This window comes from Trypanosoma conorhini (assembly GCF_003719485.1).
Source record: "Trypanosoma conorhini strain 025E chromosome Unknown Tco_14.4_contig_00297, whole genome shotgun sequence".
NCBI classification, from domain to species: Eukaryota; Euglenozoa; class Kinetoplastea; order Trypanosomatida; family Trypanosomatidae; genus Trypanosoma; species Trypanosoma conorhini.
In genome coordinates, this window is record NW_021704385.1 from 1 (window position 1) to 22271 (window position 22271).

A 22271-nucleotide genomic window follows, 5' to 3' on the forward strand; every position below is an offset into this window, starting at 1 on the left:
GCGGGGGTTCTTTGTTTTATGTGGGCGTGAGCGTGTGTGTCCGTTTGTTTTTTCCTCCTCTTCTTTTGTTGGTAAATTGAGGGGAGCGGTGGATCGTGCAGCCGCACCTACGCGGCCCCAACACACCCGGAAGAGGAGCGAGGATAACAGAAGCACGCTTCAGTTTGAAGAAACAACGAGGGGGGGGAAAAAAAGAACACGAGGCGGGATGAGACGAAAAACAGAGAGAGAGGAAAAAAATTATATATATATATATACATGTGTGATGGCTTTGCCTTCTTTTTCTATTTACTTACTATTGATATTACGGGTTTAATGCGTGCATCTCCGCAGAAGCAAGCGAGCAAATCGAGCAAGACGGAGGAGCCTGCAGAAGGAGTGAGGAAGGGATCCGGGAAAAGAGCGAAGAAAGCGAGAAGAAAGTAAGGGACACAAACTCCACTCCCCGTAACGTAAACAACAACAAAGAAGGAAGTGCTGCTGCTTCCATGTGTGCTTCTGAGAGCGCGTGTGTATTAGATACATTGTTGTTGTTTTTTTGGCAGTTTGATGAGCCACGCACCTTCGCTTCGTTTGTGTCTTTTCAATTTGTTGATTTATTCCATTTTCCCCGCGGGTGTCTGCGGCGTACCGTTAGGTCAAAAGCCTCCACCCTAGTTTTATCGTTTTACTGAGAGCGTTTTTAAAGCTTTAAGTGCATTACTTAAACCTATATTACACTAGCAACTAGTCATCTATCGCCCCGACCAATGGTGCCGTTTTCAAGTCACGTTGGGTTCTTCCTCCTTCACCTTGTGGTGCACATTGTATTTTACGTTGTTCCAGGGACGCTATTTAATCTGCTTTTCCGCTGGCCCATATGCCTACTTGAGTGGATGATTGGGGTAAAGGAGTTTACGCTTGCCCCGTGGAAGGAGCGCCGCGTCGCGACCGCCCGATCGCTGCGGAGTTCTGCCGTCTACGATTCCTTCGGGTTGGGTGGCTGCACCAAGTACGAGGGGCCCATGTACAATGGCCACGTGCACACCATTCTCGCCCCTCTGCGTCCGTGTTGTAAAGTTGACTACGCCCGTGAGACGGTGCCGGCGGAGGATGGCAACCCACTCTGTATTGACTGCCTGCCCCCAACGCCGGACGGCGGCACAGCCGTGCGGGGGTTGGTGCTGATTGTCCCAGGTCTTTTGAGCAGCTCGCTATCGGGCTACTTACGGCGCACGGCGACCCTGCTCTCCCGAGAGGGTTTTTATGTTGCGGTGCTGAATGCGCGCGGGGTTCGGGGTACGCCCCTGGAACGACCTCAGCTTTTTAGCGCTGTGTACACCGCGGATCTCCGCCATGTGTTAAAGAACCACTTTAACCCGAGACAAGTCCAAGAACGGCTGAAGTGCGGTCAACCAAGGCCTCTGGTTGCGTTGGGACTCTCCTTTGGTGGGGTTGTCCTCTGCAAGTATCTCGGAGAACAGGGACTCCGGAAGGATCCGAGCCAGTTGAGCGCAGCCATTGCCTTAAACACACCGTATGATTTAAATGCGTCGGATGAAGCTATGAGTCATTTCTTGTACGGGCGTGGCTTCGTCAAGGGACTGATTGCCTACGCGGACCGTCACAAGACGGTCATGCAACAGCTACCCTTTGTAAACACCGAGCTGCTATTTAAGGGGAACCACCCGCTCTTGTACCGGCTAGGCTCGGTTGCCCAATTTGACCGCTACATCACTGCCCCACACTTTGGCTTCAGTTCAGCCGAGGAGTACTACAACGCTGCAAACTGCTTTGCTTCGCTGTTAACGGCACAAGTTCCCGTCCTGTGCATCGCCACTCGCGATGATCCCATCTGCGGCAGGCCACAAAGCATTCGTCGCTGGGAGAGGCTCGCGAACATCAATGCAAATGTGACATATGCTGAGCTGCCCTCTGGAGGGCACTTGGGGTTCCTTGGCAGTCCGATTGCCGAGCTGCAACAAGGGGCAAATGAGGGGGAGCGACTTATTCTACGGGCTCTGCAGTGCTTCTGCGCAAATGTTCGGGAAAAACAGAACTTGGCGTGAGGCCCACAACTGCCGTGCGGATAGAGGCGAGCAAGAGCTCGCTGAAGCAGAAATGGGGAAATGGGGAAATGGGGAAATGGGGAAATGGGGAAATGGGAAATGGGCGTTTGGTGTAAGTGGGGCGGCGGGGAGAGCAACGAAGCGACGACGCCACTGGGGTGGCGCCGGAAGGTCCCTCTTTTTGTGTGTGCAGCTTTTTTTTTTTTTGCTACTTGTGTGCTTCCTCGCTTCCCTTCCAACCCTTCTTTCTCCCCCTCTCTGTTTTAAATGACCGCTTCCGCGTCGGTTGTTGTTGTTGTTTTTTTTTACTACTCACGTCTTGTATTTGCTAGGCAGCGGATTGGGTGTGCCGCCGCCTCGTGGCTGCGGCGAAGGAAGAGGTGGGGGATGCCGGAGGGGGGCCTTCTCTCCGCAGCCCCGGCGCCGCCTGCGGAGTTGGGGGAGCGCGCGTGTGAGGGCGCGAACCGCCACGGCGACGCGGCAGCACCTGAGAGGAAGACGCCGTGGGAGTGGACCACGGGCCCTGCGGCTGGACTATCGCCCCATGGTGGGGCGGAGGAGGAGGAGCAGGGGACGCCGCGGTTGGCCGCTGCGCCGCCAAGTGAGGAGGCGGCGTTTCGCCTCGGCGGCGTCGGCGGCGTTCCGCCATCGCAGGCGGCTGTCAACAAAATGGCGACGGAGTCAAGTGACGCGACGGCGAGGACGCAAGCAAAAAATTCGCTTCTCCCGTTGGTGGAGGACGCGCGGGTACGCGGCGAATTCGTCTCCTTCTTGCACCGCAAGTTTGAAGAGGCCTATTCCCTGGCCTTGGAGCAGGCGAGACAGCACCACCTGCGCGCCTGCAGCGAACCCAGTGGCGAGCTGCTTGCCTTCCGCCGTGCGCAGCAGACCACGCACCAGGAAGAGTTGGCGCAGCTGCGGCAGAAGTTAGAGACGGAGTTTCAGGAGGAGCGACGACAGCAGCGGCATCGCGCGTACGAAAGGTGGGTGCAGGTGTTGTTAACGCGTAAACGGGAGAAGGAAACGGAATACAAACGTGCGCTGGAGCATTACTACACCCACCGCGAAGGCGAGCGTCCCGCGCCCCGCATCTTCAGCGCGCGTGACGGCGCAACGCGGACACACTTTGGCTCTGATGAGGAGGCCGCACTGCGCACACCTGCGGCGGCCATGGCGGAAGATCAGGTGGTGTGCCTTCGTCGCGTGTTACGCCGACTACAACAAGAGATGAAGAAAGCCAGCGAGCACGCGCAGCGTTGTTTATTGCAGCGTGAAGTGTCAGTTTCTGCTGCGAAAGCCCGTGTTCAACAACGGTACCTTGGCCTCATTGCAGAGCAGCAGAATGAGCTCAAGATGCTCCACTATTGGTACAGGGAGATACATAGGTTGGAACTGGATGCCGAAGAGCGTATTGCGGAGTGGGAAGAGCAGCGCCGACGGCGACAGCGGCATCTGCAGTCTGAAGAGGGGAATCAGCTGTTGTCCAGCACGAGTGGCGGTGGAGGTAACGATGCTGGGAAAGGCGGAGCTGCGGTGACTGCGGGGAGTCCCGTTCTCTTTCGAGGGGGTCTATTTGATTTTTTGCTATGAACGACTCCTGCCTGTGTCTGGGGATCATTATTGAACGTATTTCGTTTTTATTTTTATTTATGTGTATATGTATGTGAGGTTTGCCTTTTGATTTGGGCCGCCGAGAGCTGCGTCTGCCTCAGCACCCAAACCCCCATCTTTCCTTTGCTTTTTGTTATCCTCCTCCTCCCCCGTCCCTTGCCGTTGGACGCGCCCTAATATGCGCGTCAGTGCGTGTAGGTACGCGTTCTTTCCTCCCCTCTCCATGAATTCCGATGCCGCGACACAGATGGAGCCCAGAGTCATTGCGTTGAGTCCACTCTTTCTGGGGTTGCTGCGTGCCGGTCAGACGGCTGCGTATGCCCTCCGACCATGCTTTGCCACGCGTCTCGATGTGTATTCGGGATCCACTGGCCCTGAGGGCTCTTGGGTGCCTTGCGCGCTGTTAATATCGCAGCGCGGCCAGCTGTACCTCTTTTCCGCCGATGACGGACGTGTGATCAATGCGGCGCTGCTGGGACCAGCCACAGACACGGGCGCTGACACAGCCCGGGTTGACGTTGTCACTCAGCGCGTGTTGGGTCCGGATTTTGACATGCAGAGCCTCTACATGCGTTGTCGGCAGCCGCTGCATCTCGTGGGCCCCCGCGAGACGGGCGAGCGAGGCGGCGGCAGTACTGCCAGGCGAAGTGAGGCGGTTGCGGAGGGCGACGCCGCGCCCAGCACCGTCTTCCCTCCCTTTTCCTACCTGATGCGCTTTCACTGTCGCAACGCCCCAGTTGTGCTGCAACTTATTCGAATTGTTACGGCCTTTGCGGATCCAAAGAAGGGGGAAATTTTTCTTCAGCAGGCGCAGGTCTCATTGAAGGAAGAGTTCAATCACTCCATTTTTATCGACCCCGTGGCAACCACGCCGGGGCGGCAGGATCAAGCACACCGCCAAGGGGACTCGCATACCTGGCGCAGCGCTCTCAGAAACGTGTCCCCGCTTAAGGCACTTGGCTTTTCCCCGCGAGCAAAGGGTGTGGTGAATATGCGCGACGTTGCAAGGGCGGCAAAAAAGCGTTTGCTGGACGCCGGTGAACGCATTGAAATTCCCCCGCCGTTGGACTCAGCCGCACCGCTGAGGCCGTACTCCATGGCTGAATTTAATGAGGCAAACGGAGTGATGAGCAACGCCAGGGATCAGGTGTCTCTCGGTGGTGGCATTGCTGCGGACCGGCAGACGAGGGCAAGCGCGTTGCAAGCGAAGTGTGGAGGCACCGTTGATGCGGCTTCACCAGCCATTTCCCAATTCTATGCGGCGATCATGGGAAGAATGTCGCACTTCACAATTTCTTCCTCGGAGGACCTTCTCCATATGTGCGGCTTGCCAGCGTTTGAGGTCCAGTTTGCCGTTTTTCTCGCGCAGCGTCACATCCAGGACCTCGTGGAGGCGTGTGCGGGGCAACTCCTAGCGGCTTTTCCAAACGTCCCAAATTTGCCTCAGTACCGAATACTCGCAAGGGAGGCTGTTCGAGAAGAGCTGCGGTGGAAGTTTGGCGTCACTTACCGCGAGTTGTGCAGTGCGGCAAGAGCTCGCATCGACTGCACCTCGGTGCCCCAACTCTTGCTTGAGGAGGAACGGGCCAGCACGCAGAGGCCGCATGAGGAAGCGATTCAAGCGTTGCTGGCGGAGTATGCGGCCCGCCGGCAGACGATGCTTGAGGATGAGGCGAGCGTCTTCTTTGGCTCCAATCACGAGCCCAAGTTGGCCGAGACGGGCCAACCGCTCGCGCCGCTGTGCGCAGAGGAAACGGCAGAGTGGCGCAAGGCAGTGGTGGAGGCTGCCGAGGCGCTGCAGGCCCTGGAGCGAGGTATACGCCGCATACGGGATAGCGTTAGCTGCGACAGTGACGACAACAGCGATGAGGATGCGGGGAAAAAGGAGGACGCCGGGAACGTGATGGGTGGCAGTGTGACTGCTGTGTCCTCACGAAGGAGGAGGAATGAGACTGCTGCCCGCTTTGTCTCTGTGCAGGATGAGGCGGCGTTTTTGCTGCAGAGAATACAGAGAAAAGCAGGAAATGCTTTCTTCGCTGCAACTGCAGAGCTCCAGCGAGGATCAGTGGGCAAAGGGCTCGGTGGGGGAAGATGCGGAACTGGGGGCGATGCGATTGGAGTACAAAGCGCTGCTCATTCAACAGCAGCGGCAGATTGATGAGCTGAAGCAGAAACTACAGCGAGGCGCAGCCACCTTTGGCATTAATGCCCCATGGCTGGAGGAACAGAACCGACGGTCTCGTCCAGCAGAAGGAGTTCTTAGCTCCAAGTTTATCGGATGATTATTATTTGTTTCTCTCTCTTTCTCTGTGGGTGTGTGCATCTTATTTTCCCTTCCTTCTCCCCTGCTGCGCTTCTCGTAAGTTTTGCTGGCGGCGGGGCTGAGGAGACACGGCGGGGAGGCTCTACGAGCAAAAGACGAAACTTTGCTCTGGAAGTGTTTGTTTCGGTGCTGCATCCCCGTTTTGGAGTTTACCTCAATTTTGTTTTATTTGTTCTTTCCCCCCCCCCCCTCATTTTTCTTTTCTCTTTCTTTTTCCCTCTCGCTGCGGGTGCGTGATTGCCTGCCCGCGTCGGCGCAAGCAGTTTCGCGGCGCGTAGCCGGCACACAGAGGCGGCCTCAGCGAGGGAGGGTGGGGCAGAGAAACCACAGGCACACACACGCAGAAGGAGGCAAAAAAAAACAACACACACACACACACAACAACAGCAAAAACACATTAAAAATAGAAAAAAAAAGGAAGAAAAAGGAAATGTCTTCCACAGCCACGCGAAGAGGGCGAAATAGCGAGGGCAACCGAACAACTGAGCCTGTGGTTTCAAGCAAGCGGGCACGCCGCGAAGTCCCGGGCGAGAGCAGCGACTCCGTTCTTTCAGGGACTGCGCTCCACAGCAAGGCGGACGCGCAGCTGCTAGCATGGCTGTTCGAGTGCCATCGCGTACTTCGGGCGGCAACTCCGCCCTTTTCCATCAGTGCGGCCTTTATCGAGGAGCTTCTCAACCCCCGTTACTTGAAAAGCAGCCTTAACGGTGTGCGGCAAATGACAGGGTGCCTGCTGTCCGACTTGGTTCGGCTGGGCAACAAGCAGGAATCCTCGGCGGAGGGCACGTTCGCCGCGCTACCGTTTGACGCGAGCCACGCCGATGATGTCCTGTCGTGTCTAACTTTTCCCTTTGAACAGGTGGCCAGAGGCGAGACCTGCTTGAAGACGTGCGAGCATTTCATTGAGCGGGCAAGCGTTTCCCACGTTTTTGCGTACATTATTCCGCACTGTCGCCGGCCGGTACAGGAGCGCCTAACATGCATGTTTAGTAGCATTCATCAGGCTGCTGGGGCAAGTCCAGAAAAGGAGTCCCCAACAAACAGTGACAACGCGATCACCGCAATAACTGCTGCGGAAATGGGAAGGGTTCTCGTTGATATTCTTGGCGCAACCAAATCCATCACCCCCGATGAGATCGCCCCACTTCTGGCGGAGATTACGGCCGCTTCACCCACCTTGCTGCGTCGTCTGGAGTCAACCCGGGCAACTGTAAGTACGGCCGGTAGTAAACCAGTTGCAGGCACAACCCGGAAAACTGGCCGAACGCCTGGTGCCATTATCGCCGCCCGTGTTTTTTTGGAAACGTTGGATGTGATTCACCCCGCCGTCGCTGGCTACGTTCTGGAGTTGGTTGAGCAGGGCATGGGCGAAGTGGCTGCGGCGGATGTCACGGACGAGGGTCTGGAAGAAAAGCGCCGTGGACTGCGCAGGGTTGGGCGGGCGATGGAGTGCCTCGTGGCGCTGATGGAGCTGCATGTTGACCTCGTCGGGCAACTTGTCCCTGCGCTCCTCCCGTACCTGGAGCACGAAAATGCGGATATTCGCCTGTTGTTTCTGCGTGGTTTCTTCATGGCTTTTGGCGCCCATGAGGCCGCCAGCTCGACGTACCGCCACGCCTTTCTCGCGCTTCTCAAACGCTTCAACGACCCGAAGCACGCGCTGCGCATTGAAATGGCGCAGCTGGCGGCAAGCGCCATTGGGGACTCCACCAAAGTCTCGGCAAGCTTTGCGGAGGAGCGCGTGCGCGATTTGCTTCCCTTTGTGGAACTTCACCTTGTGGATCCGCACGCGCTGGTGCGTCGCGCGGCGGTGCTCGCGTACGCTGACATCGTCGCTGCCGCCCCGTCGCTTGTGACGTCCGCCCGAATGGAGAAGACGCTCGGGCTGCGCGTCGCCGACAAAAACGTCAAGGTCCGCCAAGCGGCGGTGGAGCGGCTGGGCGGCATCTACCGCGCCCTGCTCTTTCCGTGGATCCCGGACGCGGTGATGCAGTGCCTGAATGCTGAGGGGGGCGTGTCGCTGTTGGAGGCTAGCTTTGAATCCATGCTTCCGCCCCCGTCACGGGTGGCGTCTGGCGACGCGTCGTCTGCTGCGTTTGCGCAGTCGTCGCCCACCGGTCGCCGCTCGGCGCGGGCAAGTATGGCGCTCTTTGACTTTGAGAAGGAGAACGCCACGCAGGAACGCTCCTACGCTGACGGCTTTGCAAAAATTTGCTCTCACCTCAGCCCCAAGAGTTTTAACAAGCTGCTCACTTTTGCCGCGAAGAAGGCGCAGCTACGGCTCACGATATTGCGTCTCTTCCAGCTGCGTGCCGAGGTGCGAAGTAAGGACCTGAAGTCGGCTGAGGGGCAAGAGATGATCAACAACATTCATCGACTTCTCAACTTCTTGCAGACCATGACGCACGCGGAAAAAGGGGAGTGGGATGCCTTGTTTCGCGCCAAGGACGACAAGGTCTCCAAGGCGTTCTTAGGCTGTTGTGCGGAGGGACACCTTCACTACGCGAGGGAACGGGAGTTACTTGTCAAGGCGCTCAAAGGCCGGGTTGAGGGGCACGTGCTCAAGTTTGTGCAGGAAAGTTTATCGAGGCAGATGATGCTCCCGGTTGAGGTGGAACACGTCAACGAGTTGTTTGTGCGTCTACGCGAGAACCTGTGTGGTGTCTGCGGCGATGAAGGTGCAACGGTGGACGCGGAGGTCCGGTGCGAGGTGGAGGGCATGCTCCGTGCACTCATCGTCTTTGCGCGCACTGCCCCGTCGTTCCTGCCACGCTGCGCCGTGCCTCTTGTAGACATGGTAGAGCTTGTCTGCCAAAGCAGCAACGCGAACATCCCGACATCGTGGGTGGTTCTCCTTTTGAATTCTGTCACCGAGTGGGCCAGGTACGCAAGTAGGGTCACTGTGGAGGAGCAGGAGCGCGACAGGGACAACGCGTCCGTCAATACTATTGCCGCACGCAAAAAAGGCTCTTTTCACGGCCTTGGGTCAATTATGTTCCTGCAGCCACGAACCACTTTTGCGGGACGCCACATCGGAGATGGTAGGGACCGTGTGCAAGCATGCCGCCCGCTGCTTCATAGCCCTGATGAGTGTTAACGGTTTGCAGGAGTCAAAGGCACTCAGTCAGTTGGTTAAGTCTCTCTTTACTCGCATCCGTAGCTCGGCGACTTCCACGCTTCTCAGTGCCGTTGGGTGGCTGAAGGCATTGACGGCCTTCGCGAAGGATAGCACGGTGGCACCGCTTTTACAGGACGAGGCTTTGATGCGCAGCCTCACCGACCTTTTGCTTGCCGCTGTTCTTGACAGAGGTGCGGCTGAGGACTTGGCCAAGGTCAAGGCAAAGCGATCCGACGTGGTTCCCACGTCACTTGCCGCCGCGGTCGTGGACGCCGCAGCAAAGTGTCTGACGGCAATCGCGCTGAGCTATTCCCCAGATCGTGCTGCAGGTGCTGTGGCCTCGACGCTTAATATCCTGCTCGCCGCCTACAAGGCAGCGAGCGAGTGGGATCCAAGCACGGTTGGCGCGTGTCGTCGTCGGCTTTCTATTAACCAGCAGCTATCGAAGCTTGTGATTAGGCCATCGTCTGACATCGCCAAGGAGCTCGCCGTGGCAGTGATTCTCTCCGCCGAGGACGAGGTGATTGTGCGACGCTCACTGCAGAAGAAGATGACCTCGCATATCATGCAGAACCAATGTGATATGCGTTACGTGTCTTTTCTGATCCTCACCGTCATTAGTGAGGAGACGAAAAGTGGGTATTACTACCTCCGCGCCCTCCTACAGCAGGTTGGTGACCACCTTCGCTCGAAGCAGAGAAGCTCCGGCGCGACACTGTCCTCGCCTGAGGCCCTGACGTGCTTCCTCGAATACACCATTCCTTTTTTGGTCTTCTTCATGGCCCACCACACCTTCTACAGCAGTGAACAGGAGAACCACTTTGTTGCGTACCAGCGGGTCTGGCACCTCTTGTTTGAGGAGCTTTTCCGCCACGGGACGCAGTGTGCTAGCTTCCTGGTGGAGCTTCTCGCCCGCATCAAGCAGTCGGACGAGGTGCTTTACAAGGAGCTCCACGCGGCACGGCTGCTGTGCGACCTGGGCAGCCGAGTAATGCAAGAGTGCCTGGGGCAGCGGCAGATCAGCGCAGAGGCTCTCAAGCGGTACCCTGGACGCGTTCTTTTGCCAAATTTTTTTGTCCCCTCGACTTCTGCCGCGGAGGCACTCAGTACCATCTTTCTTGACGCAAAGGTGCACATTTTCTCGCACGTTCCATTCCGAGCGCCAACGGCGGCGACTTCCTCAGAAGGTGGCGTAGCAGGCGAGAAGGCGGCCTCCTTGCGTCGTGCCGCTGGGACAGAGGACGTTGAAGATGAGGCCAACCCCGAGCTCACCGCACAGGCGGAGGTGGATTTGCCCCCACTTCTCCGACAGCGCGTCGATACGGCGTTGGGTGCATTCATTGGCGCCATGACGAAGGAGGAAATCGTGAAGCTGCGCTGGCCAGAGGTGAAACGGCGCATAATGGAGATGATGGCCGGCGGCGAGGACAACGCCGACAGCGACAACGAAGAGGAGAACGCGGATGAGGAGGAAGTCATGGGGTACGCCAAGGAGCAGCTCCGCCGGCTGTACGAGAGGGCCCCACCGCAGTGATCCACGCGAAGAGGGAGTTGGGGCGGCGCATGTCAAGGGGTGCGTGGGCGAGCGGTCCTCAGAGCAAGGGGCCTGGCACACCAAGCATAAATGACACTTGATACAGGAGATGAAACAAGACCGAGAAGAGTGTGTGTGTGTGGGAGGTGGGAGGACGGCAGTACGTTACTGCTGCCGTCTTTCCACCAACAGATATCCATAGAAGGCAGAGGAGCAGCGGTTGGCTACAGTAGTTGTTGTTGCTTTTTCCTCCAGGAAATAGAGTAATGAGGCAAACCGAGATAGAGGTCGACAGAAAAGGGCAAGAAGGAGGGAAGAAGAAAAGTACGGCAAACAGAAAAGAAGTTGATGAAAAAAAAAGGGAGGGACTGGTGTTTTTTGAGTGACAGAAAGGGAATGATCAACATGAAGAAACAAGAGAGTACGGTATAACCCTTCTACTTATTCCTCCTCCTCCCTCTCTGCGCAAGTGCGTGGAGGGGGACAGGAGCGATGAGGGACAGAGGGAGGAGTGCTGTTTTCGCTACCCCTGCACGCCCTCGTTCTTGCCGTGTGGCTTGCCTCTCCACCCGCACAAGAAACGTGTGTGTGTGTGTGTTTTAGTTTTAGTTGTTGTTTTTTTTTTTTTGCGGTCGGCGGCGCCCGGATCATTACTGCAATTGTTACTGCTGCTGCTGCTACTGCGCCTCTTTCACTTCAAGGTCGCAAATACGGTCTCTCGCACATAGCTCACGACGAAGGGCGTGGGTGCTCCGCACAGAGGCGGCGAGGCACCGTTAGGAACTGCCAGAGGGGCATTGCAAATGTCTGCGTCCACCGCAGATCTCCTTGCTGAGCGGGCAGAGCTGCGGAGGCTCAATTTGAGCCCGGCACCCCAACGTGGCGCTTTTGCGGCAAGGAGCTCACGGCTAAAGTTTGACGTGAAGAAGGCGACTGCGTTAGCGAAGCGATTCAAAAACTACTCCGCCGAGGCGTCGGAAAAAGCGATTTTGACGCAGATTGAGACTGTGAGCCTTGGTATGTTCCTCTCCGAGGCGGCCCACGGCGTCGTGCAGTCGCTCTGTCAAGGGACAAGGATGAAGCCGGCGGATGCCCATTCGCTAGCTGTAGTCTGCTCTGAGGTACACCAGCGCTACGAGGAGTTTTGGCCCTCGGTCCAGAAGGAGTTGAGGGAGAATGCTGAGATTATTGTGGACGCCGGGGCACTCAAGGCTGCTGTGGAGCGCATCGAGGAATACGCGTCAGCGACGGCACTAACCGCTGGCGAAGGAACTGCACCGCCAGCAACGTCGGCAGCACCTTCGGCGCCTTCAGCGCCCCCTGCTGCCACAGTCAAAAACCCTCTCCCACTGTCGTCGGGCAAGTCGCCGGTGGAGGAATTTAATCGTCTACGCCTGGTCGCCAGGGTGTTTTGTGAGTGGTGGCTCGTGGGACTCTTTGCGGACGCTAAGCCAGTCTTGAACCTCTTGAAATTATTGAAAAAACTTGCGGAGAGGCGGGCGGGAACGCCAAATAACTCCCTAGCCGTTGCGACAGTTCTCTCGATCACGGTCCTTATGGTGCGCGAAGTAGGCATCGAGATGCTTGGCAACGAGAATGCGGCGTTGCCATGCCTCTTTGCCGGAAAAGGGGGTCGATGAAAAGGGGCCAGAGGGGCTCCGTGAGCTCGTGGGCCGTTGCGGGGCGTTGGCAATCGACGACAATGCCGAAGAGGAGAGCATGGCAGTGTTCCTGCTTGGCCCAGTGGGGACTCGCTTGACGTTCAACGCCACTACCAAGGTGGTGGGACCGGTGGAGACTGCTCTGGCGCACCAGGCAGAGGAGGCAAGCTGGACAAGGTTGTGCGAGGTCCGCAAGCCTCCAGCAGCAAATTACACCAATGATGCGGAAAAAAGACATTTCGCTGGGATCGTCTTGGCTACTGCGAAGACGGGGCTTAAGGCTTACACGCAACGTAAAGCAGAGGTGGAGAAGTGGTGGCTGGCCTTAAATGACCCGGCCGAACTCCGTGGAAAAAGCGTACGTTTGAACGCGGAGGAGGCACGTTTTCGTTTGTTTCAGCAGCACGTGGAAAGATTGTATGTGGTGTGTGATAACCTGCTTGGCATGCTGGGGTTTCTCGCCCCGTTGCCCATTGATCTCTCGATTGTTGAGCAAAAGGAGGAGGTGGAGGCTGTGCGGGTTTTAGTGACTCAAAAATTTCGCCCCATTCTGGGGGCGGAGACGGTGAATCGTTTTGGGAACGATGAGCAGCGGGCATTTTACGAGTACGTCCCAGAGATCGAGGCATTGGCGGATGGCGCACTCCTTTCGTTGCTGGCTACCGAGAAGGCGAACTGGGATTTGTTCTCGCGCCACAGCAGAGGCTGCGGCGGGGCGACGGCATCGCCGTCAGTGTCGGCTTTGCCGGCCGCGAGTCTTGGCGACGGCGGCGACAGTGAGGAGGACTTGCTGCACGGCGACGGTGGCGGCGACGACGACGACGAACTGGAGGGCAGCAGGTGCCAAACTCGCCCCGAGGCCGCGACGTTAGTGAGGCGTCGGCGACTGCGACTGGCGAAGTTGGCTGTCCCCGCGGCCCTGTTTGACGACTACGCAGCAGTATTGAGTCTGCTGGAGGAACTTGACCGCTGCACCACCGCCGCTGCGATGGATGACTGGTGCGAACGGTTTGCCGGAGAGGCACTTCGGCCGCTCCGTCGGTCGCCGGGGAACGTCGTTGGGGCTCCACTCTTCTTTACAAACTGCCGGATATTATTGACGCTGGAGCTGCGCCACTTTCCGCGCTTCCGGCACCCTGCAAAACTTCCGTTAACGGCCCGCTGCGCCGCCATCTTTCACCAGTACTTTCCTGATGTTGGAGGCTACCTTGGCGGCGGGCTGGAGGCGCAATGGAGACGGGAGTTTAACGCCGCCTCCACCACGACAAGAGAGGCAGCTATCGCAGGCGGCGTATGCAGCGACGCGGTGTTGCAGCGTCGTTGGACTTCCACCGTGCGGTACTTGTGTGAGTTGATGAAGTTTGCAACTATTCCACCGGGACGGGTGCTGAGCGTTTTGAGCGTCGCGATGGAAGACCTGAAGCAGCCCTGCAGTGCCGCAGCCATCGCTGCTGTCATGGAGCACGGGGGTCTTTTTTTGCTTCGCAACCACGCAACACGTCGAACGGCGGAGAAGCTTGTTAACAAACTTAAGCACATGGTGGCAGAGGAGGAAATCGGCGAGGAGTGCTCGCGCACTATCACGCAGGCGTTTGCTCTGTTGCAATCAGCCCCCCCTGCCTGCGTTGTGAGTTGCCGTTCTGCTCCGGAAGAGCAGAGCCCAATGGCGAAGTATGTGCAGTATCTGCTGCAAAAACTCCTTACCCCGACGACGTATAACTTCGTGCGTACGGAGCTGCTTAAGATGCCGTGGGACAATGTTGAGAGTCGGGACATGCTCACCCGCGCACTGCGCGCCGCACCCAAGGTGAGTTGGGACGCCATACCATTTCTGGCTGAGTTCCTGGTCGAGCTCGCCCGAGGAAGCTATATCGAGGTGGTGCAGCGTATTTTGCACGAGATCGTGGAGGACATACGGCGTGACTTGGAGGTCGGCGCCGCGCCCACAGAACGCGCCCATGGCGACGCGATAAATCACCGGATGAACTCTGGGTTTTGCCTCGCCTACCGTCCGCTGCAGTGGCGCCTGGTTGACTGTTTTTATCTCGCCAACCTCTACCGTCTTCGGCTGGTTTCTTTCCGTCTCGTCGTCCACGTGTTGCAGCTGATGTTGCTATACTTTCCTTGTGCCACAGCTCACGGCAACGACCACAGCCGTCTGCAGTGCTCGGTTGCTCTGCTTTGGGAGTGCCTCCCGTTCCTCCCTTGGATCTCCAACTCACGTGCGGGTGGCCTCACTGGGGGACGCTCGCGGGCGTCGCGGACCATGGAGCGCCTTGACAGTTTGCATCAGCTCTTGCGAAAGCTCATGTCTCTGCTATTTCTCCACCGGTTTAGCCTTTCAGGGCCCCTGTCGCTGCAACTGCAACTTCGCCTCAAGGAGCTTGTGCAGCAGCTTGACAATAACATGCGCTCTGACGCGGCCCAGCGGGAGGCATGGGTGCGGCTCTGCGGCCAGGAGCAGTCGCAAGAGTTGGGGCCGAAGGAAGTAACGGCGGAGGATCCACAAACCAGCGGCCCTCAAGAGGAGGGAGCGCCATCGCAGATGTTGAGGCTCCCGGAGACGCTGGCAGATGCCGAGGCATACGCCAAGGCTGTAGCGGAAGAGGCTGTGCATCCTGCCAATGCGTGGTATGAAAAAGCCCATGAGGTCTTCAAAGCCTGTCAGGCCGCTGGGCCTTCGTTTCGCCTCTTTCGCGTAGGCGACCAAAATGAGCCACTGACACCTGCGGCGGAGTCTGTGGACACTCACGGCGCCGGGACGGAGGACGCCATAGCCGCATCGATGGATTTCCTTCCCGAAGAGTTGGAGCATGCAGACGAGGCTTCCACCGAATCTGGCGCTGAGACAGAGGAGGATGAAAATTCCGCGCATCAGACCGCCACCAGCGGCACTCGCAGCAGTATAGGAACTATCAGCAGTTCTACCTCCTACTACTACGAGAGCGGTAGCGAGAGCGACAGCAGCGGCGAAGATATCATCACGTCAGCCACCTCCTCTGCTTCTCTGTCGGAGGCAACCTCCGCAGACGACGAGGACGACGACGACGACGACGAGGAGGAGGACGAGGAAGAGGAAGAGGAAGAGGAAGAGGAAGAGGAAGAGGAAGAGGAGGAAGAGGACGACGACGAAAGTGATGAGGAAGATGTGGAGGAGGAAGTCAAGGAAGGCGATATGTTTGCTGCAGCAGAAGCGCTGCGACTTCGGCTTGAAGAAGCCGATCTTGACGCCCAGCTGTGCAACCTCATGTCGGAAAACCCCAGAGAGGCCATGGGAAATGCCGCCGCCGCCGCCGCCGCCGCGGTAGCGCGGGGCATGGCTGCGGAACGTCTCATGGAGCAGGACCTGGCGATGGGCATGCGAATGCATCGCCAGCACCAGCGTCACTGCGTGCAAAATACTCGCCTAACGTCTGCAGCTGAAACGCAGGAAGAGGAACCGGCGCAGGCGGTGTGTTTCACGCTGCTGCGGCGCCCTCCGCTTAACAGTTCGGCTACTGGAAAGGCAGGGGGCGCGGGCGTGGCTGCTGCTGCTGCTGCGGCTGCTGCCACCGCTATGACTCCTTCCACTGCGGCGGTTGCGTCAGGAAACGTGGTGAGCAAGAATAACTTCGCCGTTCTTAGCGTTCCCCGTGACGCAGAATTTGCCAAGAATGCTATGGTGTCACAAGAGCATTATCGAGAGCAGCAAGAAGAGCTGCGTGAGATCACTCGGCGCATCAATCGCATGCAAGAAGAAGAGACGAGTGCCCACGCTCTGAAGCCAAGAGTCTCGAGGTAGGCGTCCCTGTGTGTGTGTGTGTGTGTGTGTGTGTGTGTGTGTGTAGTTGCGCTTTTAATGCGGGCAGCTTACAAGAGCAAGTAATGAGGAAGGAAACCACACTCACGCAGGAAAAATGAAAATGAAAATGGAATAAAAAAAAATTCGCCTGGACATGCCTGGACATCTTTTTTTATCATTTTTTTTTTTGCATGGGCGCTCTCACTGTGTGTCTTCCCGCCTGGAAGAGTCTGGTGCCGCCTCCTCCTCCTCTGCGATGGGGGTTGCAGTGTTGCCCCGCAGCGTGTAGTCTTCCCTCCCCATCGCATTGTTGTTGTTGCCTGCTTACACTCGGTTTTTTTTTTCTCTTTTGCATGCCTCGCCCGTGCTCGTTGCTCCCCGTGCCTTGGACGGCAGCTGCAGAAGTACTCCTCCGAAGTGGGCAGTGAGGTTATTTCGACGGGGGCCACTACGTAGATCCTCACCGGCCGCAGGACAGCAGGAAGGGGAGGGGGCGGAGGCTGAACGGGGACGTCAAGGAGGAGGAACTGAAGACGAAACAGAAGAGGGCAGCGCATCGCTGACACCGCCGGGCCGGGGCGGGGGATGGCTTCCGAGAGTGAGCTGGCAGCGCCGGTTGCCGACGACATGGGCGGGAGCGGAGGGGAGGGCGACGCAGCCAAAGCGCCGGCGCAAATGGAACGGAGCGCGGTTGGCGTCATGGTGCGCGTGCGCCCCTTGTCCACGGTGGAGCACGCGGACCCCTCCGTGAAGAACATCCTGCAGTGCCTCAAGGATGGAATTGTTGTCCACGGCGTCCCGATGCACTCGCCGACGCGCTACTTTGGTGCCCGTCATGCCCAGCCTCGGCCGCAGCATTTCAGGGTCGACGAGGTGTTTCACCCACACAGCACACAGCTCGAGGTCTACGACGCCTGCAGTAACATTGTGGCCGGCGTATTTGACGGCATCAATGGCTCTATTCTCGCCTACGGTGCAACCGGTTCGGGGAAGACGCACACCATGTTTGGCGGCAGCATGAGTGTGCCAGGGGTGATATACCAGGGCGTGCGGGACATTCTCGAGGAGAAGGAGCGACTAGAGGCCGAGGAACAGAAGGTGGTCACGGTACGTTGCACGTTCCTGGAAGTCTACAATGAGGAGGTCTTTGACCTGCTGGTGCCGTCGAGCCCGCGTGGAAAACGGACTCCGCTGAAGGTGCAGGACTTTGGTCAGGAAGACGGCGCCCACGACGGGGAGAAGAGTGGTGTGAACCTTGAGAGTCTTAGCGTGAAGGGCCTCACACACGTTACCCCCCAGAACGCGGAGGACTTCGCCAAGTTTGTGGAGCGTGGTCACGCAAATAGATTTGTTGCGTCTACCAACGTCAATGTTCAGTCCAGCCGTTCACACGCGATTCTTACATTGGAAGTGGAGGTGAAGGACACTGTGGATGCGTCGCTGGGCACCGTGGGTCGTATTCGCTTCTGCGACTTGGCGGGTTCAGAAAGGGCTGCTGGCACGAGTAACAGCGGAGTTCGTCTACAGGAGGGCGGAAACATCAACCGCTCTCTTCTTGCGCTTGGCGCTGTGGTGCAGGCCTTGGCCCATCGCAAGAAGCACCCCGGTCGGACGAACTATATTCCCTACCGAGGCTCCAAGCTGACACGGCTACTGCGGGATTGCCTCGGCGGGAATTGCCGCACCCTAATGCTCTTCTGCGTTAGCCCAAGTAGTAAGATGTACGAAGAGACAATCAACACGATGCTCTTTGCGATGCAGGCGAAGGAGGTTCAGGTCTCTGCCAAGCGCCACGAATTCCGTGTTGATTCGAAGGAGGTGGCCAAAAGTCAGGAGGCGCTGATTGAAGAGCTCCGCTTGGAGCTGGCACAGGCCCGGGAGGAGCTACTGCGGCTGCGCGGGGGCAGCCCTGCGGCCACCATGAGCCGCAGCGTTGTGGGCCGACAAAATTCGCAATTTTTCGTGGATCTTTCCTCCCCGATGCCGCTTTTGACGCCTTGTAAAAACGAGCAACCGCCGCTTTCCGCCACGACGACACTTGTAGCGGGAAACGACATTCGACTGGAGTCTCAAGAGGCCTCGCCCAGTCTGATTCAAACCTCACGCCGTATATCTACTCGGATGACGCTGGGAGGGGGGGAGGGCTCGGACGCCTACACAGTACTGCAAAAGAAGCTGAAAAAGTTCTCCGTGGCGAAGGAGACCCTCTATCGGGCGATGCAGGAGGCGCAGGAGGCCAACAGTGACCTCGACATTCGACTTCGGCAGCACAAGTGGAAGCTTGCCCGTTTTCTTGCCACCCGACGAAAGTCGACCGCTGGCGACCCCAATGGAGAGAAGGCGGCACCGGTTGGTGTGGCGGGTTTGCGGCTCGCCATTGAAAAGATGGAGGTGGAAGCAGCGGCACAGGGTGGGAAAATAGAAGAACTTTTGGAAAAAATGAATGAGACGGATCGCACCATTGCCGGAATTCGTCAAGAGCTGTTGCGGGAGAAGCAGCACCCACTGCTGGAGCTCCTTATGGATAATGTGAAGCTGCGACAAAGTTGCACGGAGGCAGAGTGCCTCGCGGCGCACTACCACCAGGAGTGTCGTTCTATCATGAACCGTGAAGAGGAGTACACGCAGGCGCTTAGTGTGTGCGTCTCCGTGATACGGCACATGATTCCCTTGGCCTCTGGTCTTCCACCCATTATGGACGCGGCTCAGCTAGCGCTCATGTTTGCCAATCTCCCTTCTCTGTCTACGACTGACATGATCCCCTTCTTTGAGCGATCGATGAAGACGGGACATGCCCCATCAACCTCTCTGCTTGATTCACAACGGGCATTCTCCTCTGTGGAGACCGTGGAGGCATGCCTGCAGCGCCTAGTGGAGGGGCGTGGAAATGAAAAGGACCCCATAGCGCGTCGGCCAGCCCACCGTCGACTACAACTTCAGCCCAAGGGGACACCCTTTAGCAAAGGAAACGCAGGCGGTGCTAGTTCAAGGGTTGGCCCTATTCCCCCCTGGGCCACGAGGCCGACAAGGTCGGGGCCGGAACCATTTGTTGCCACACACAGCACAACATCGTTGCGTCAACCGGTAACGAATGGATCCGCAGCCCCAAAAAAAACAATATCTTTTGATAAGACGTCTTCTGCGAATGGAAAAAGAGTCACTTTTGTAGGAGTCGCAAAGAAGCCTGTATCAATTGCTCCGGCGTCGCAGACGAACCTCCGCAACGGCAGCAAAGTTGCCCCGGCAAAGAGGCTCGCGTCACATGGTGCGAGAGCGGCGACGGCGCTGGCCCCATTTAGCCGTTCTCACACGGCAAATGAGGCCGTGCATGCCGGCAAGCCCCAGAATGGCGGCCAGTCTCCAGTTGTGGCTCTGGGACACAACCGCGAGCGAGTGCGGAAGGTGCGTAACCCACCATTGTCAAATAACACCTCTCATAGGCCAAATAGCAACGGCAATGCCGTGACTTTGCGGCGCAATCGTGTAGCATTTGAGTTGCCTGCTGAAGAACGCGCCTCTAGTTTGCCCCAGCGGCGACTTCAAAACACCGATCTGGAGGAACGGTTTACCAGACTTCTAACCGAGGTGCAGCAGTGGCATTATGGAGCTGCTGCGGCTGCAGCAGCAAAGAGCACCCACACAACTCCACGTACCGCCACTGGCATTCCATGAGAGGAGAACAATGTGCGAGGCTACAGTTGTAAACAAGTCCCTTTATTTGGATGAGAAACTGAAGGGTGAGAAAAATTTCTCACCAAAGAAAAAGAGAAAAAAAAAGGAACTACATTTACAGAAAGATAAACTATTCTTGTGCATGTGCGCGCTTCCTTTTAAGCACATGTTCTCTCGAGTTTCCATTTTTTTTTTTTTAGGAGAGCAGCTTGCGAACCCAATGTCCGACACGTTGGGCTAAATCAATGATTCAGCGTTTTGTTAAGCTCCCATCTTTGCCTCATCTACAACTTGTTTTTCTTTCTGAAGGTGCCACGTTGGAAGGCGGCGAGTGCTAGCCTTTTTTTTTGTTTGCTGCGAGTGGACTCGATGAGGGGGTGTTTCCGCAGTGCTGACTGAGCCTGACTCCTTGGGCCGCTGGCTGCAACTGTCGCCCTGCCAGGTGGGAAGCAGCGGCCGCTTGTTTTGGCGCGACGGCGGCGGCCATCTTCGTGACAGGGAGGTCAAAGCGGCGCAGAGCGTTGTGGTGTCAGGGACAGGCAACCCGCACGGGGTTGAGGAGGCTTTTGCGCGCATTTTCTGGGGTGTGCGGGTGCACGCCCTCGTTGAACCCCGGCAACACGCCAACGATCAGCTTCAGGGCGGCGCTGCTTTTGGATGCGCAGATCCCGCCGCATCCGGCTCGAGTCTGCGGTCAGGTTTGCAATGGGCCTCTCTGTCGATGGCTGACAAAGGGTGACAGGGACAGCCAGCACGCTGCAGCAGAATCAACTTATTTGGCCACGACGCCTCTACACGAAACGTGCGCAGCTTTGTGTTTCCACCGGGCTACCGACTGAGTCTACAGGCTGTCCGACGATTTCCCACACACTCGCACACACACATAAAAAAAGGGAACGCCGAGGGGTTGCACAGTGGCTGGGCCGGAGGTTGCCACCCCGAAGTTTCTGTGCGCCACGGAAATTTTGGAATTCCGCTTGATGACGCAGTTTCCTTTTCTTTAAGGCGGTGCGCCGACTCATTCTCGCTTTTCTACTGAGGGAACCTCCTCGGGCGATCCTGGGTTCTGCTTTTACCTCAGACATCTGTTGGTTGTGGCTTTGCGTCGCTTGCAGGACCCCTCTGGAAGTGCCTGGATGCACGACATTTAAAAAATCGTGGGCTTCCGGGGACTTGCCTCGGCACAGGTGCAGTTTCACACGGTTATTGCGCGTTGCCGCTTCCGGCTGTTGCAGGAGTCGAGGTGGGCCGGGGAACCGCTGCGGTGCCCCCCAACCCTTCTCTCATGCAGGCGGAAGCACGGGCCGTTTTGCTTGCCTTGCCGGCATGCGCCGAGGGTTTGCCCCAACGCATTGGTGCCTGCACGGACACTGCCCCGTTGCGGGGTGACGCCTTTGAAGAGGGGGCAGTGCCCCTTGGCACGGCAAATAGAAGTTGTATTTAGTGTATTATTTTTGACGTCCACGAAATCGGCACGCCTTGAGCACACGTGCGGTCACAGGGCATCTCCGCGCGGATGGTGCGTCGCGTGGCCCTAACGACGGCCGCTTTCTGCGCTCACGGTGGGAGCCCAGGTGTCGTGGGTTGGTCTGCGGGCCAGCCGCTTTGCTGGCGTGTGGGTGGTTGCTGGGCCCCGTCCGGGGGGCGAAGGTGCGTCCGCCGGGTCGAACTGCGGTCGCATTCCTTTCCCCTTTCCCGCCGCGGAGAGGAGGAGCGGGGGGCCGCCGCCAGGCGAATACTTCTCGCGGATGCGTGCGGCCGTGGAGCGGTTGCTGCCCCGCACCCGTGAGGGAAGTCTCTACCCCCACATTGTGATTATTTTTCTGCCTGCACGCTCCACTTGCGCCCGAGTATCTGCGTGTGTGTATACCCCTGGATATAAATATGCCAAGGAGTACTAATGCTGCGGCGGTAGGTATGTTGTGTGGTGGTGGGGGGGGGGAGTCGCGCGTCCCACGCGGTGGGGAGCTCAAGCGGGCACATGCAGCCAAGCGGCCGTGCAGTGAGGAGTGGGGCAGGGCATTGGTTCGATGCCGTTCCCTTCTTCTGCCGGCGACGAGGGGGTGGTTGGTGCGGGGCCGGCCCCGAGTTCCGTTGCTTCCTTGATGTGTGGCTGCTTGTTGCGCTTTCCAACCGTGCCCAGTAGCACCCCTTTCCACGCTTCTCCTTGGCGGGTAGTTCGCGGGGAGGAACTGGGACGCGGCGAAGCCCCATCGTCTGTGCGGCACGCTGTGGCCTGTCGTGCGTGTGCGTGAGTGCCGTTCTTGGAGTTCTCTTTCTGCCCCCTTGTTGTGTTTGTTTTGCGTGTTAAGAAATCCGACTAAGCGAGTCTCAAACGGGAGCACACGCGCACACACAGGCGTAGTCCAGGCCACTCGGTGCGCGTCCAGCATTTCAGCAGGAGGAGAAACCACTCGAGTCTGGCGGCGTGAGGGATGCCCGGCGAAGGACTGGTTGAGCGTCTGGCCACGGGGCCGCAGAAGGCCATCTCTGAGCCCCACCGCTTCTGCATTTTGGTGATCG

The 22271-nt window shown here is 57.8% G+C and overlaps 8 protein-coding genes across 8 annotated transcripts, besides 7 other annotated features; all 8 read left to right on the plus strand.

Annotated features, from left to right (window-relative positions):
* The first annotated feature begins 241 nt into the window (after positions 1–241).
* Positions 242–260: a microsatellite.
* Positions 261–749: 489 nt separating this feature from the next.
* Tco025E_05234 (uncharacterized protein) lies at positions 750–2048 on the plus strand (the record flags this gene model as incomplete). The annotated part of the gene is made up of 1 exon (XM_029372135.1): positions 750–2048. The coding sequence occupies one exon, from the start codon at positions 750–752 to the stop codon at positions 2046–2048; it is 1299 nt and encodes a 432-aa protein (XP_029227743.1).
* Positions 2049–2097: 49 nt separating this feature from the next.
* Positions 2098–2152: a microsatellite.
* Positions 2153–2435: 283 nt separating this feature from the next.
* Positions 2436–3638, plus strand: Tco025E_05235 (uncharacterized protein; the record flags this gene model as incomplete). The annotated part of the gene is made up of 1 exon (XM_029372136.1): positions 2436–3638. The coding sequence occupies one exon, from the start codon at positions 2436–2438 to the stop codon at positions 3636–3638; it is 1203 nt and encodes a 400-aa protein (XP_029227744.1).
* Positions 3639–3882: 244 nt separating this feature from the next.
* Tco025E_05236 (uncharacterized protein) lies at positions 3883–5817 on the plus strand (the record flags this gene model as incomplete). Its single annotated transcript, XM_029372137.1, has 1 exon — positions 3883–5817. One exon carries the CDS (start codon positions 3883–3885, stop codon positions 5815–5817), a length of 1935 nt encoding a protein of 644 aa, XP_029227745.1.
* Positions 5818–6307: 490 nt separating this feature from the next.
* Positions 6308–6379: a microsatellite.
* Positions 6380–6412: 33 nt separating this feature from the next.
* On the plus strand, positions 6413–9079 carry Tco025E_05237 (uncharacterized protein; the record flags this gene model as incomplete). Its single annotated transcript, XM_029372138.1, has 1 exon — positions 6413–9079. One exon carries the CDS (start codon positions 6413–6415, stop codon positions 9077–9079), a length of 2667 nt encoding a protein of 888 aa, XP_029227746.1.
* A 166-nt stretch (positions 9080–9245) lies between these two features.
* On the plus strand, positions 9246–10634 carry Tco025E_05238 (uncharacterized protein; the record flags this gene model as incomplete). Its single annotated transcript, XM_029372139.1, has 1 exon — positions 9246–10634. The coding sequence occupies one exon, from the start codon at positions 9246–9248 to the stop codon at positions 10632–10634; it is 1389 nt and encodes a 462-aa protein (XP_029227747.1).
* A 583-nt stretch (positions 10635–11217) lies between these two features.
* Positions 11218–11260: a microsatellite.
* A 39-nt stretch (positions 11261–11299) lies between these two features.
* Positions 11300–11318: a microsatellite.
* Positions 11319–11437: 119 nt separating this feature from the next.
* Positions 11438–12274, plus strand: Tco025E_05239 (ARM repeat-containing protein; the record flags this gene model as incomplete). Its single annotated transcript, XM_029372140.1, has 1 exon — positions 11438–12274. The coding sequence occupies one exon, from the start codon at positions 11438–11440 to the stop codon at positions 12272–12274; it is 837 nt and encodes a 278-aa protein (XP_029227748.1).
* A 79-nt stretch (positions 12275–12353) lies between these two features.
* Tco025E_05240 (ARM repeat-containing protein) lies at positions 12354–16076 on the plus strand (the record flags this gene model as incomplete). Its single annotated transcript, XM_029372141.1, has 1 exon — positions 12354–16076. The coding sequence occupies one exon, from the start codon at positions 12354–12356 to the stop codon at positions 16074–16076; it is 3723 nt and encodes a 1240-aa protein (XP_029227749.1).
* A 7-nt stretch (positions 16077–16083) lies between these two features.
* Positions 16084–16120: a microsatellite.
* A 67-nt stretch (positions 16121–16187) lies between these two features.
* Positions 16188–16219: a sequence feature (A-rich).
* Positions 16220–16661: 442 nt separating this feature from the next.
* On the plus strand, positions 16662–19748 carry Tco025E_05241 (putative kinesin; the record flags this gene model as incomplete). Its single annotated transcript, XM_029372142.1, has 1 exon — positions 16662–19748. The coding sequence occupies one exon, from the start codon at positions 16662–16664 to the stop codon at positions 19746–19748; it is 3087 nt and encodes a 1028-aa protein (XP_029227750.1).
* Positions 19749–22271: the final 2523 nt, after the last annotated feature.